This window comes from Ictalurus furcatus, chromosome 23, assembly GCF_023375685.1.
Source record: "Ictalurus furcatus strain D&B chromosome 23, Billie_1.0, whole genome shotgun sequence".
NCBI lineage: Eukaryota > Metazoa > Chordata > Actinopteri > Siluriformes > Ictaluridae > Ictalurus > Ictalurus furcatus.
Genome location: NC_071277.1, coordinates 18,002,324 through 18,018,410, shown reverse-complemented (window position 1 = coordinate 18,018,410; position 16,087 = coordinate 18,002,324). Strand labels below are relative to the sequence as shown.

General features: G+C 41.4%; 1 protein-coding gene across 6 annotated transcripts in view; it reads right to left on the bottom strand.

Annotated features, from left to right (window-relative positions):
* Positions 1-218: 218 nt before the first annotated feature.
* The window catches only part of LOC128599463 (DNA-binding protein SATB1), a 56,345-nt gene continuing 40,476 nt past the window's right edge, over positions 219-16,087 (bottom strand). For all 6 annotated transcript variants that reach the window (XM_053611032.1, XM_053611028.1, XM_053611031.1 and 3 more), the window contains 2 exons: positions 6,759-6,965; positions 219-1,744 (listed from right to left, as the gene is read on the bottom strand). In XM_053611032.1, coding sequence (XP_053467007.1) covers positions 1,196-1,744; positions 6,759-6,965 — 756 coding nt within the window. In that variant the 3' untranslated portion in view covers positions 219-1,195. The remainder of the gene's footprint in view (positions 1,745-6,758; positions 6,966-16,087) is intronic.

Genomic DNA, 16,087 nt, shown 5'->3' with positions numbered 1-16,087 from the left:
ATTGCATATGTTTTTTTTTTTTGTTTGTTTTTTTGTGGGATTTTTTTTATTATTATTATTTTTTTTTTTTAAATCTCTAAGGTGGTCTATAGGTTTATTTGTTCTCCTAAGCTTATTTGCATGAGAGGAAAAATTGCATACAACATTAATCGTGAAGCTCGTAGCATGAGTCGCTTGACGTACAGCACTTCTTTTTTTTTTCTTTCTTTCTTTCTTACTTTCTTTCTTTTTTTTTTTTTTTTTTTTTTTTTAGGCAACCGTTAAAGCACATTTTTTTTTTTCCCCATTTAAAACGTTTAAGACACTTAGATTTTTACTGCCCATCAAACTTACATTTATAAATAGTCAAATAAAACAATGTGCTGTGACAGAAATGACGTAATTACATCAGAAAACTGCATGAGGTGCAAATAAATAACGTGGGTCGATGAGGAATAGACCGCGATTCACATTTTCGAACCGTGTGAAAATCCTGAAAAATTACAGCGACAAAAGATTTCGCAAAATAATCTAACATCGGCAGTGCCATATAGTACAAGGCATTTGTTGGCATAGTTTCTTTAAGACTGTATATTTTTTTTTTTTACAATTAATATATGTCTATATATGTATATGTATATATATTTATATATATTTATATTTCTTCCAAACAAATAATAAGTAAAGATTGAAAGAGCGAACTATTCTCCTCCAGTCTACCTGCAGGTCTTAGGGGCGCCAGATCCTGTGTGATCCTTCGCTTCGTAAAGAAAACGCTGTATTGTTCAGCAGTTTGTCACCGTTAAGGCCCCCGTTTTTATTTTATTATCAGTTGCATTAAAATAAAATTAAAATAAAAATCCAGTTAACACCACGTACGTAAACATCTATCAAAGTCTATCAAACTTCGACCGAGTCGATATTTTTTTTTTTCTTTCTTTTAAAATCAGTAGTTTGGAAGTTCAGTGTAAAAACAACATACATCAAGTGCAGTCAGCAAACATCCACGGCAACATAGTTAAGATTTTTTTTGAACATTTTTTTGTTTGTTTGTTTGTTTCATTGTGCAGGTTATTTAATGATGCGCAAATCTTTACAGTGGAATAATAATACAGGGCTTTTACAAAAAGGTAATACTTCTGTATTACGCAGTCCCGGGTTGAGAGTCTTACAGTTCTACTCTTGGAGGAGATGAGAGTCTGATCCGAGTCGAGGTTTATTCTTTCACTTCCTGCTCGGCCTGACACTGTCCCTCGGCTCCCGCGTGCTCCTCGATCTTGATGGTGAAGATGCTAGTAGTCTGCGTGCTCTCGTCCAGCTCTTTGAGCAGCTCGCCTTCTTTGAAGTCCGTCATGCCCACCTCGTCCTGCTCGTTGGCTGCAGGTAGGGCGATTCCCGACGCCACCTCCTTGGGCCGCACGCAGAAGCGCTGGTTCTGGAAGAACTTGATGATTGTATGCCGGGGCAGGTCGAGCTGGGCCGAGAGCGTGTGCACGGCCTCGTCGTCCGGGTACGGCCCTACGTCCTGTACGAAGCTCTGCAGGATTCCCAGCGCCTCCAAGGAGATACGGGCGCCGGTGCGACCTTTAGCCTGACGCGACTCGTCCTCGGCCTCGGCGGGCGCGGCGGTGGACGGCTGGCGAGGCGGGAGGCGGGGTCCTGTTTGCTGCTGAGGCTGAGGCTGCTGGGAAATGAGCGGCTGTGACGGGTAGGGCAGCGCCAGGGCAGGCTGGAGTTGGGCTGAAGGTGGAGGGTGGGCCTGGGGCTGAAATCAGACATAAATAATAAATCAGTCGCTATTAGACTTCGGCAACTTTATTACAGTATAGCTACACTCACTGTTCGCTTTATCGGTTACGCCTACGTATAGGTCACAACGTTAAAATAACCAATGAAATGTTGGACCGAGAGAAAATATACCGCACGTCGCATCCTGGAACAAATCGCAACGACTGGAATTTGGATTCGGAAAAGAACAGCGTAGCTCTGTGATCGATTTTATTATATTTTATACTTTTTTTTTATGCTTAAAATGTGGGTGATTTTTGTGTGAAAAGTTTAACTCTGGATCGTGAACAAACAGTCGTCTGTTCGGTTCAATTCCGGCGTAATAATTATCGTCCGAGCAAATGTTCATTGGTGATGGCGTGTGAAATAAAGCTGAACGGTTCTGTGGACCGCCGCGACTCAGCATAAACAATGGAAACGTACGGGCGTCGGGTTCGGAGTCGGCTCGTCACCGGGCGTATTGTTCGGAACGGGCGGGTCAGAACGCGGGTGAGAGAGACGCAACCTTTCTGTCAATGTAATCAGATCTAGGATTTTTTTTCCCTTCAGCGTTATCTTTTACGCGAGCCCGTTAACACGAAGCCCTTTTTTCATGCAAAAACGTTCACACCGAATTCTGCGTGGCTGTTGATTGCTTATCAAGCACTATTCAAAAAGCTGGGCCTTCACACAACAAGAGGGGGAAAAAAAAGGCCAGATCTGCAAAGATTCAATCACATGGCAGGCTGGGAGGAATTGACATATCGTGTGTGTGTGTGTAAGCGTGTGTGTGTGTGTGTGTGTGTGTGGTTGGAAAGTCACACGTCGAGGTGACAGACATGACAAAGCGGCTCTGAAACGCAGCATTGTTTTAGGTTGCAGCCACTGAAGGGGCAACTGTCGCTTAACCCTGTCCACAATAAACGTTTTATTTGCTTCTCGGGAAAAACCCAAACAGTGCAGCATTTTAAGGCACAATCATTCTGAGATAATATTCAGGGAAAGGGAAAAAAAAGAAATAAAAAAGGTGGCCAAAAGCGCGTGCGCCTTTGTGGTTCTGTTTTAGTGAACGGAAGGGTGCGAGTTCAAACTGTGACCGCTGGAGTTGTGTAAAGTTGCTTGGAATTAAGCAGTGCTGTGATATAAAAAAAAAAAAAAAAAATTATAAAAAAGAAAAAAAAAATTATATATATATATATATATATATATATATATATAATCATAAAACACAACCAAAAAAAATGTAACATTGATTTAAACCAGGCTTCATCTATATCTGCCTTTTAAAAAAGTATACTTTTGTATAAAGTGTTCAGTAATAATTGTATTTATTTTATTTTTTTATTGGTTTTTTGTTTGTTTTGTGCGTTACTGTTTGTCTTTGTTGTGTCTTGTTTCATCTTTACATTTTTTTTTCTTCGTTTTGTAATTGAAAACCAATAAAAAGTTATCCGCAAAACAAAACAAAACATATATATATATTATTATTTATTACTGTACACTATTATCTAACTGCAATTTAGCCATTTTTTAAATACGAAATGTTCTTTATTCGTGTCGTTTTAACGTTTTTTTTTATTCATCTTCCAGCATGTCATGTTTAGTTTTTCTTCCCCACATATCATAAACATCTTTAATGCACTAGTGGAGGCTGAGGAGGTCCCCCCCCCCCCCCCCCCCCCGCTTAATTATGTAAGGAATAATAATAAGAATTATTATTATTATTATTATATTAGTGAAAGTTGCTATCCTGAGCGTATGCCTTATACTTTTCTCTGCGATCTAGACCTGACCTACACCACGTCCTGTGAGATCACCGTGGAAGTTGAATGGAAGTTCAGCCATTTTTCTCCATATTGTCAACACTTAACAATAGAAACTTTCAGCAGCTCTTATTGGTCCGAAAAGTGCTTTAGTGTTCGTTTTACACATTAGCATTGTAGGAGAAATGTGAAGAAGAAGAAAAAAAATGGCTAGTGATGCGACAATATGACCGTATTACAGTTAAAGAAAAAATATAACGACACGTCCAGGAGGACGCTTTTAGGTCTGGAGTTTCACTCGCCGCGCTCTGATGCCCTTAAACACTGAAAAACTGCCACTCGATAACTCTAAATAGTGCGGATTTTTACTTCAAGGGCTCGTTTAGCCGGATTCGCGATAAAGACGTCTGATTTGCATCCTTACGGCTCGCTTGCGCCGAATAAAACGGGATAAAAATGTCTTTATTGAATCGGCGCTACTTGCTCCGACTAACGTTCGGCTTTGAGTAACAAAATAACATGCGATCGAAAACGCAACTGAAGGTGACTTATATATATATGTATATATATAATATGTAAATTTCCATGTGCAGTACTGCGCAAAAGTCTTGCACATGCGAAGAAATGCTGTAAAGCAACAATGCCTTTAATAACAATGAAATAAAATTTAAAAAAATGCAATAAAAGGGCAGTAAACGGTAATAAATGACACAAAGGGTGCGTCTCAATCAGGTCCCTAGTTCAGTAGTCAGGGCACTGATCAGGGAGTCGGCCATTTTAAGGGCCGTCTCAATCGCAAGATCCTTCCGGTGCACTGGAACGTTTGCTCCCTAAGAAATCCCACAATGCACCGCAAAAACCAGGGCGCATCTCTGCTCGCCATGTTCCCTCACTGGATATTTTCGGAAGCCTCTCAGCTCAAAAAGAAAAAAAAAAAAAAAGGCGGACGAACTCTCAGCCATCTTCGTCTACAAATGTAAGTAGCTTGTTATCGTTGCTGTAGCTCTGAAATGATTCCTTACCTTAGCGACAACGTTATCGGACGTCCTATATGCGGTTCGTTTGAGTCTAACGACTCTTAAGCGTTTAACGATTTAAAATAAACCCGCTAGCTCGCCTACGATCTTGCCCGAGGTACCATGACGGAAACGCGTGTGATTACGCGAACAGATTTATATGACACCGGTCCTGCCTGTTGTTCATAAATGCCAGCGGAGACATTTTACAGCGCGGATATGTAGTCATGTCGCCGGAAATCATCGCAGTGATCGGTGTCTCAATCCATGTGTACTGAGTCAGGGTCTTAACTCATGTGCAAAATGTACTAATTCACCACCTAGGGAGCTAATTGAGACGCACCCGCTGTCAAAATCTGGTGTGATTTCTGCAGTTTAATAAGGACGTTAGATGAAAAGTTTCACTGAGCATCTTAGAGAATCTGTCACGGGTCATCTGAGGACTCACTCGCTTGATTTTTTTTTGTGGTCTGTTACTACGGTCATATGCCGCCTTCTTTACTGACGTACAAACGTTAACGTTTTGGTAACAGTAATGTTCGGAAATCGAACAAATGAACATCTATAGCGACGTTTTGTACTAAAAATAATAATAATAAGATGCCAAAGCCTCTCGCAGTGTACTGTATATAGGTCGCATGCACTATTTAGGGCACTGAGTAGGGTCCGAAAACCTCGAGCCGCTACTCAAAACACAATGACACAATTAGTCGGGACACAATTATAAGGACACGCCGATCCCATTCTCTCATATATATCCGATAGAGCTCTCTCAGAGCTCTGAACTCATACTGACGTTAAAAAGAGACGACTTTGGACATCATTTCTCAAATAATAGCAGGGCTTTGCATCGTTAGTACGGATCAGGTCACGTTTAAACTCGTACTGTAGATTCATCTTTTCTCAAAGACGAACACGGAGCTCTTGTGTTTTCTTAGGAACTCGTGGAACGTGCAGAACAACACACCGGTAAATAGTGTACGGTTTATTAATTAACGGGTAATTCCACTTAAATGTCAAGCTTACCGTCGGGGTTGGGGAAAGAATAAAATAAAAAAAGGAACAAGACTACTTTTAAAATGTTCACTCGTGTCTTTGATTTTTATTTCACTGTATTTAACTTCTCTGCTCGAAATGTCAGCGTTTATACATCGAGTACACGGAGTACCGTACAACCCGTCACTTTTAGTGTTTACGTACGTCTCGTTCACGTTATATATATATATATATACATATACACACACGATGCGTCCGGCGATGGTGTTTAAAATTTGTCGAAATCCAGTCCCTCTGAGCAAATCGAGCAAACTTGGCAATATCCGTAGGAGCTTGCGATTTTTCAAAATGGCCGCAGATCTGAGCCGAGACACGTCACGTGACGTCGCTTTCATGCAAAGCCGTGTCCGATTCACGTGCGCGGATCATGAGTACAGATAAAAGGGCTGATTTACCGACAAACATCTCCACGAAAGACCGCGCGGAACAATTGCGTGCGATCGCGATTTCGCCGATTCAAACGACGCGTCAGGTCGCATCGCGTATTTTTGGAAAAAACGCAGCGGAAAAATCGAGCGTTTTTTACCGCGACGTTCACAGAAAAAAAAAACAAAAAAAAACCTCCTGTGCTGTATGAACTGGAAAAAGTGTACTTGGGAATTCGAACTGAGTCCGTGGGAACGTGGATTTGATGTTGTTTATCCGCTGTTCATTTTTTATTGGCTCCGCTCTCTTTTTATTTTTTTTTAAATAAATTTTTCTATTATTTATCTATTATTTATTAATATTCTGTCCGATTATGTCTTTTTAAATAACGTTTGAAAGAAAACCGGGTGACTGTAAGGACACACGCGCACACGCGCGCGCACACACACACACACACACACACACACACACACAGAGGAGTGTAGGAATGTATCAGTCCGTATCAGGTGACACTCATTAAGTAAGAAAGTAGACACTGTGTGTTAAGATCGTCCATGTAAATACATCCAAATATTTAGTGTCATGACAATTTGATCAAACGAACATGATTATGCAGATAGATTTCTATTTTTTATTTTTTTAAATTTTTTTTTTAAATAATGCATTCTTAAATAACTATAATTGCATATTATTTTTTGATAAATGATAAAACAAGGCCAGTTCTTGGGAAATGTATCCAAATGTCTTCTGGCGTGCGGTGTGTGTGTATGTGTGTGTGTGTGTGTGTGTGTGTGTGTGTGTGTGTGTGTACCTGCAGCGGCTCGGTGGGCATGTGCAGCAGGTGTGTGGGTCTCTCGGTGTGGTGTTGCTGCCCTCCGTTGCTCTCCTGCTCGTAGATGGCGTCTCTCTCCGACTGCGAGAGACTCAGAAAGCGCCGGATCATGGACAGGTTCTCCCACAGCGTTCGGTTCTCCGGGGATGGGTCCTCCTTCCAGCGCAGCAGCTCACACAGCCAACCCTGTGCCCACACACACACACACACACACACACACACACACCCATGGGTCACATGAACATCTCAACACACATCATGCAGATACATTAGATTAATAAATATATATTTTAAATTAATATATTTTTCTGTATGAACCTGTGCATGTGTGTGTGTGTGTGTGTGTGTGTGTGTGTGTGTGTGCATTAAACAATCATATTTTTATTCCTTTGTTTAATGTCACACTTTAGCTCTAAATGAGTTTACTTAATATTACTATTATTTGTTTATTAGCAATTATTAAAATTGTTATTTTATATATATATATATATAAATATATATATATATATATATATATATATATATATATATATATAATTATACATAAAACCCTGACCATCTTTCCCACTGCCCTGTGCCTCAACAGATCAGCCATCTTATACTGTGCATCACACACACACACACACACACACACACTGCACAGAAGGTGTTCCACTCCACCACTGCACAGAAAGCAACAGAAGGAGTGGAGAGGTGTGTGTGTGTGTGTGTGTGTGTGCGTGTGTGTGTGTGTGTGTGTTGCACTGTGTCCTGGCAGAGTTACAAGAATGACGTTGTAATCTCCAGACCAGTGTGCGGCAGCACCTTTCATTTCCACAGGATTACCTAGCACTCAGCCACACACACACACACACACACACACACACACACACACACAAGTACATGCACATGCACACACTCAGAGGCTGGAGCCAGAGCCGGAGCCACACAGGCGCGCTGCACGGCTGAGATAACTCAGCACTTCTGTTGTCCCCGGTTCCAACTCCTCCCAAAGCCACATCAAACCCGAAAGAGCAAGAGACACACACACACACACACACACACAGAGAGAGAGAGAGAGAGAGAGCGAGAGAGCGAGAGAGAGACATAAAGACTGTAAATCCCACACTGTTTTTTCTTAAATGCCACACACAGGGATAGCAAACACACACTGATGTCTCTGCGTCGTTTCTGTCAACACACACACGCAATCAATCACAACCATTAAACCCCATCATAAAATACTGCTACATGCAGGAAGCCATGATGTGAAATGTCACTCTCCATCAAACAATACACACACACACACACACACACACACACACATTTTTTAAAAAAAATAAAAGCAAACTGCGCCAATAATCTAACCAGCATGTTGTTACTCATGTAGGAAACATGGCGTGTATGGGACAGGGCCTCTTCGATTAGAGCGGACCGGCGGGGTTTACACACTCGAACGTGTGTTTGTGTTTGTCCAATTGCATTTCTTCCACTGCTTTACCAAACACAGAGAGCGCGAGAGGTGCCTGCAGAGTGTGTTCGTCTTTTTGCCTCAGAAAAACACCAAACTACTTCTGATTCAGATACGGATCCATCCCACTGCTGTTTTTTTTTTTTTTTTTTAATAAAGCATTAGGCTGTTTAAACCTGGCTACACTTCATTTCAGTTGTGTCCCAAACTGAGTTCTTATTAGGTTTTGCTTTTAGCGAGGGGGGGAAAAAGAAAAGGTCAGGAACGTGTGTATAAAGACCACAACTAGGCCACTAGATTTAGCCTTTATTCATTTTCAAGGTTTATATGAATGTGCTCGTTCTAATGCGTATGTTTCTAGAGTAACAACTCATAAAGGGATTCAGTAGTTATTTAAGAAAGTTAGCTACATTATCTGTAACATTGTTTATAGCTAGAAGGTTACCTACAATTATCTGTAACATTACGTGTAGCTAGAGAGTTACCTACATTATATGTACCATTGTTGATAGCTAGAAAGTTACCTACAGTTAGCTGTAACATTGTCTATAGCTAGAAAGTTACCTACATTATATGTAATATTGTTTATAACTATAGAATTACTTACATTATATGTAACATTGTCTATAGTTAGAAAGTTATCTATGTTATATGTAACATTGTTTATAACTATAGAATTACTTACATTATATGTAACATTGCCTATAGCTAGAGAATTATTTACATTATATGTAACATTGTTTATAGCTAGAAAGTTATCTACATTATATGTAACATTGTTTATAGCTAGAAAGTTATCTACATTATATGTAACATTGTTTATATCTAGAACGTTAACTACATTATATGTAACATTGTTTATAGCTATAGAATTACTTACATTATATGTAACATTGTCGATAGTTAGAAAGTTTCCTTCAATTATCTGTAACATTGTCGATAGCTAGAGTGTTACCTACATTATATTTAACATTGTCTATAGGTAGAAAGTTACCTACATTATATGTACCATTGTCGATAACTAGAGAGTTACCTACAGTTATCTGTAACATTGTTTATAGCTAGAAAGTTGTTACATATAATGTAGAATTGTTTAGAGCTAGAAAGTTATCTACATTATATGTAACATTGTTTAGAGCTAGAAAGTTACCTACAATTATCTGTAACATTGTCGATAGCTAGAGAGTTACCTACATTATATTTAACATTGTCGATAGCTAGAGAGTTACCTACAGTTATCTGTAACATTGTCTATAGCTAGCGAGTTACCTACAGTTATCTGTAACATTGTTTATAGCTAGAAAGTTACCTACAATTATCTGTAACATTGTCGATAGCTAGAGAGTTACCTACATTATATTTAACATTGTCTATAGGTAGAAAGTTACCTACATTATATGTACCATTGTCGATAGCTAGAGAGTTACCTACAGTTATCTGTAACATTGTTTATAGCTAGAAAGTTATCTACATTATATGTAACATTGTTTATAGCTATAGAATTATTTACATTATATGTAACATTGTCTATAGCTAGAAAGTTACCTACAGTTATCTGTAACATTGTTTATAGCTAGAAAGTATCTACATTATATGTAACATTGTTTATAGCTAGAAAGTATCTACATTATATGTAACATTGTTTATAGCTAGAAAGTATCTACATTATATGTAACATTGTTTATAGCTAGAAAGTTATCTACATTATATGTAACACTGTTTATAGCTATAGGATTACTTACATTATATGTAACATTGTCTATAGCTAGAAAGTTACCTACAGTTATCTGTAACATTACCGGTAGCTAGAGAGTTACCTACATTATATGTAACACTGTTTATAGCTAGAAAGTTACCTTCTTTATATGTAACATTGCCTATAGTTAGAGAGTTATCTACGTTATATGTAACATTACCTGTAGCTAGAGAGTTACCTATAGTTATCGGTAACATTATCTATACTTAGTAAGTTACCTATGGTATCTGTAACATTGTCTATATAGCTAGAGAGTTACCTAGAGTTATCGGTAACATTATCTGTAGCTAGAGAGGACACTTCTCAGGCGACCCTGCAGCTGAATGTGTTGTTTTATATACTGTAGAGCCCTGAGCCACTAATTGTAATAGTAATGACACGTAATACTTTTGAACCATTAATAGCTGCGTTTAATATTGTGGAATGTCTGTAAAAAAGGTAGTTCTTGTTCTCATTCATGCAGCTATAAACAGAATAGCTCCCTCACCAGCTTCTCTTTCCTTTTCTCTTGCAATGAATAAGAGAAAATAAACTCAGCTTGGCACGATGACGAGAAACAGGAAAGTGCTGTAAAGTGCAGACACTGGAGACTCCTTCCATAATTGTTCAATACAATTCTCTTTACAGAAAACCTCACCGTATCAGTGTTTATACTGTACGCTTTTCTTTCTAGCTATAGACAATGTTACAGATAACTGTAGGTAACTTTCTAGCTATAGACAATGTTACAGATAACTGTAGGTAACTTTCTAGCTATAGACAATGTTACAGATAACTGTAGGTAACTCTCTAGCTATCGACAATGGTACATATAATGTAGGTAACTTTCTAGCTATAGACAATGTTACAGATAACTGTAGGTACTACAGTCTGGGGTACTTTTAATCTCGTCAGAAAATGTACCAGGGGTGGAGAACTGTGAGACTCGATGGATGTAGCCTGTGTATTAATAGCTGTTTCTGATAAAAAAAATATTTCTCTCTGAACATAATGGCTGAATTCATGTGCGAGATTCACCAGCTATGCAGTGAGAAAGTGAGAGAGAATGCAAAACGGTTTGTGTGTGTGTGTGTGTGTGCGTGTGTGTGTAGTCACAAGTTGCCAATGACTGGTGCATAGGGCTTCTGTGTGAGCAAACAGCGCTGTATTCACCTCCGATCAGCACGCTGATAAACCTAACACCTTTATATTATCTCATTTGGCAAATAGCGTTAGCAGCGTGGTGTTAGCGGTGTCACAGTGAGAGCCGTGTCCTCCGTAACCCTGCTGAGACTTCCATAAAGTCAGGAAAAAGCTGCGCCGCATGGCTGATAGGGGAGGGGGAAAAAAAGAGCAGAGATTCCTAAAAGATGTTTTTATAACGCCGCTAATCCGGGAGCATTACGACGTCACTCGGTTGTTTTTTTTCCGCAGAGTAATCCACTGTTATGGCCTACTTCTACTGTGCTGATGAAGGAAGGAGAAAGAAGAGATAAACATTATGATGTGAGGCAGAGGGGCTACAGACAAAGCGTTATTATCCCCCCCCCCCCCCATCCACCCCACCACCTTCCCACCTCCTCTTCCTCCTCCTTCTTTTCCAACCCCCCTGTTTCCTGCTCCTGGCACGGGCCCAGCTCTGGCATGCGGCGCTGCGCGGAGAAATCCGAAGGCTAACACCGGGCACCTGAACCTGTTCACGGCTGCACGCTTTGTGTACGTGATGCGAACCGGAGCAGTGAACTCGTCCCATCTGCCGCCTGAGAAATAGAAACGGTGTCACGCAGCATATGTGAAAGAACGCCGGGTCGACGCTGGGCGAGGACGCGACGGCTCGTTGGTGGTTGTGTGTTTGGCAGCAAAAGAGGGCAGGGAAGGCCAGTGGCTGCATGAAGCCTAAAGAAAAAGAAGAAGAAGAAAAAAAAACCTCCACGGACGACCGTCTCGAGCAAATAAATGCCGCACGGCAGACATGGACTACGAGTCCCAGAATGCAACGGTCCATAATGAGTCCGTAATGAGGGGGTTATTTAAGTGCTGCTCTCTGAATGAGGCCAGAGAGAGAGAGAGAGAGAGAGAGACAAAGAGAGATAGACAGAAAGTGAGAGAAATACAGCGAGACACACAGATCATCATTATAAATGCTCTATATGTTATAAAAACAGGAATGTGGAGTGTGGAAGTGGACTGACTCGCCTTATTTACTTCAGAACAGACCTAGGGTTCATAGTTTCAAAAAGCTATTTAAAAAAAAAAAAAAAAAAAAAGGGTCTCTTCTTCTGCAAGTCTTACTGCTCTCATTGCTAACCGGCTAAAATAAATCGGCAGTGAGTAATTCCCCAAATCTGCTCATTTAAGGCCCTCAAAAGAAAGAGAAAGCGAGGAGGAGGAGGTCACACGTGACCGAAGATTCGGGTGCAACTCGTACACGGAGAGAGGGAGAGAGAGAGAAAGCGCGAGAGAGAGAGAAACTCATGAAGCGCCTCCGAGTCGTGCTAGTCCATCAATTATAAGCGCCTGATTGAGATTTAATTCAAAGCTGGAGTTTAATTGCTAATATCAGTGCGTAATTAAGCAGATAAATCACAGAGATCTTATTGCATTATAGATTAAAATTGCATAAAACCTGCAAATTGTATATGTCAGCTAAATCAGCATCCTTAATTGGCAGACAGGTTTGGCTTCGAAAAAAGAACAAAAAAAAAAAAACAAGACCAAGGAACATATTCAAGACTCTAACTAGAACAGAAGCTTAGTGGAGTTTCGACTGATACTTTATGTTACTTCACTCATGTGAGCATGTGACTAGATCAGCTGATTATCTCAGCCAATGGAGAAGGATAAACCCACGATGTCTCAATTATGAAAATGGCCGGGTTAATTATACGAGACGACGAGAGAAGAAGAATCTAAAGGAAGGCATGAAAGGAAACGTGGATCGGGTGTGCGTCCGTCCGTCCGTCCGTCGCCTCTGAGTGGCGCACTGGATGGACATGTGAGGCGACGGTGCGAGCGGTGAAATTGAAATATTTCTCGGCGTGTGTCACAGGCATGGCGAGCGGTAATTATGACAGATCTGATTAAGCGGGCGAGGCAGGGGCCGGCTCCGGGCTGCAGGTGCGACCTTGCGCATTCCTGCGTGTGTAAATAAAATTAATTACAAGCGCGGGGGTGCGCGGCGCATGACATCGCCACGCACTGAGAGTCACACGGAGTGGGGGTGGGGGACTGTGAGGGAGGGGGCTAATGGAATATTTTCCCGGAGTCTAATAATACAGTTGGTATTGACTTGGGGTAATTAGGGGGATCATTAAAGCCGCTTTTCCCGGCGTATTTGCCTGCCTGATCAGATTAGGAGGAATGGGCTTCGGAACAAGGCCTGTGTGGTCTGACAGGGAAGACGCGAGGAAGAGCCCGAAAACAGGGGGCGAGAACGAGCTACCTTGGGCGCACGCTTCACAGAGCGAAAGAGAGCCAGAGTTCGAGTTAGATGATTGGTATTCCTACAATCGCTGTTTGTATGCACAAGTCAGGACTTAAGAATTTAGGATAAAGGGTGTATAGACTGTCTATTGTCCGAACTATTCTCAAAATAAAACCGAGACAGGACGAGGCGATGAAACACAAGCTCGCCGGTGTAAAGTAATGACGAGAGGGATTGAAAGAGAGCGTCCAGACGTGACATAGGTGCAGAGAGAGGGCAGAACGTTAAAACAATACAGAGAAAGAGAAGCGTCTAAACAAGTGCCGGAGGTGAAAGCGAGCACCGGATGGTGGGAGGAAAAATCCTAAAAATCCTGATGTACATTCTCTGTGTGCCCCACAGTAAGAGAAAAAAAAAGCTTCATTGCAAGACTAGGCTTTGGCTTTTTGGGCCATAATTCAGCCCTAAATCAATTATTCAGACATCTGGGGCCTCCAGTTCAAGAAAATTGCGTCTTTAATAATAGAGGGAACCGCAGCCGTTTCCCAGGCAACCTAATAACCAGGCAGCCAGATAAATAAATAAATCAATTAATAAAGAGGCGCGGGCGCACTCCCCCTCTCCGTTCCCATCTGCCTGCTTCTGCTTCCCTCCATCCCCCACGGGAAGAGGATGAATTCATAATGGTAAACAAACCACTTCTCAAAATGCAGCCGCCACACTATGCCAAATAATGAAAGAAATAATGCAGGGATATATATATACATATATATATATACACACACACACACACACACACATATATATATACATATTATACACACACACACACACACACAATCTTTTTTCCCTGTATGAATGAATAATAATGCTTTCATAGACAGCAGGCAGTGCAGATCTGAAAAGTCTAAGAAAAGCAAAACACAGGACTTAAGGAATAAAGAGCATGATGTTGAGGAAGAAATTTGGCACATGATCAGAGCAAGCAATTCCATAAGCCCCGCCCGTGGGAGGAGCAACGGACGCATTTGCAGATACTGTATATACAAACAAAACGAGCAGTTAGTGCTGTGGAAGTGTTAAAATGACGAGTGAGTTGATTATTTAACAAGACAAAGAAATCTGGCAACCCTAGAAAAGTTATTTGGTTTGGTTTTTTGGTTCTTTGTTGGTTTCTTGGGTTTGCTTTGGTTAGTTTCTACATAACAAACCCCTACCACAGAGGGTTTCTCTTCTGGGGAAGGTTCCAAGTAGAACCCATTTAGAAAGCTAGCTTTCTTAACCAGTGAGGAACCTCGAGGAAGGCTTTTTAAAGAGCGTATACGTCAAGTTCGGCCGATTAGTTCAGAATGTCAGTTTGCAAGAACGTCTATCCATCCATCCATCCATCCATTTTCCGTACCGTTTATCCTACACAGGGATTCGGGGAAGCCTGGAGCCTATCCCAGGGAACTCGAGGCACTAGGCAGGGGACACCCTGGACGGGGTACCAACACATCACAGGGCACAGATGCACAAGTTAGAGATGCCAATCAGCATTCAACGCATGTCTCTGGAATGAAGGAGGAAACCGGAGTACCCGGAGGAAACCCCAGGAGCATGGGGAGAACATGCAAAAGCGAAGGCAGGATTCGAGCCCCCAACCCCGGACATGTGAGGCAAATGTGCTAACCACTAAGCCACCATGCCTCCCCAACTGTAACTAAAATATGATAAAAATGATACTAACTAATAAGTCATAAATTCAACAACAGCCTCTTCTACATACATTTTCAGAGATGCTCGGCCATGCCTCCTGCAAGATGTCCCGGAGGTTCCTGGGACTGGTCTCTCCAGCCTTTCAATACGTGTACAAAGAATACAGGTTGGACATGATCACATCCAAACGGGAGACGAGTAGAACGCAAGAAGATCTGGTGATCTTGTGAGAGCCTCCCGTATGGGGTATGGGCAGGTAGGATGGACATCTGAATGAATGAATGAAAATGAGGAGCTGGAGAAACACCAACAGGAACTAGAGACAATGTGGACAGGACTTCATGACACAAAGAGTCCACAAGTGCAACCCTAACGAGGTAGACCAAAGTCATAGTTTCGTCCTTCAAATCCCCAACACATGGTCATACCGGAAACGACCACCATCCGAAGGACTGGATTTTCAATCGCGCAATAGAGAACCATTTTGAACTAGAGCAACGATCTCAGGTATGTCTAATATGTCTAACACTTTCACACATCCTCCATTTCTCGTTCCAGCCCACAATGTCGCTCCTCTAGAGAGTGGTGAACCCTTGGTGACAGATGGCACACCCTCCACTACCCCCCAACACACACACACACACAAGAGCCCCACACCTGCCCCCCTGTACTGCAGCAACGTACCATATCCCTGACATTCTGTCTCATTAGAGCGCTGCTAATTACCCCTACCTCTTCCAGAAGAGGAATAGAAAGCGAAAGAAGGGTCATTCTGAGGGAATGGAACAGGGATCTGAAGATACTTCTCATCCAAGAACAGAGAGTGCGCTTGTTCCCACTTGAGCTAGGAGACATGCGAGGAATAACACACTTTGGAGTGTGTTCTTGTCGGCAAATAATCAGCGCCGCGTAAGTGGATTATTTCCGATAACAGTGTTTATTCCTCTTCAACCACAAGGCTTTGCCAATGATTACAATCTTTCATCCATTAAAGAACAACC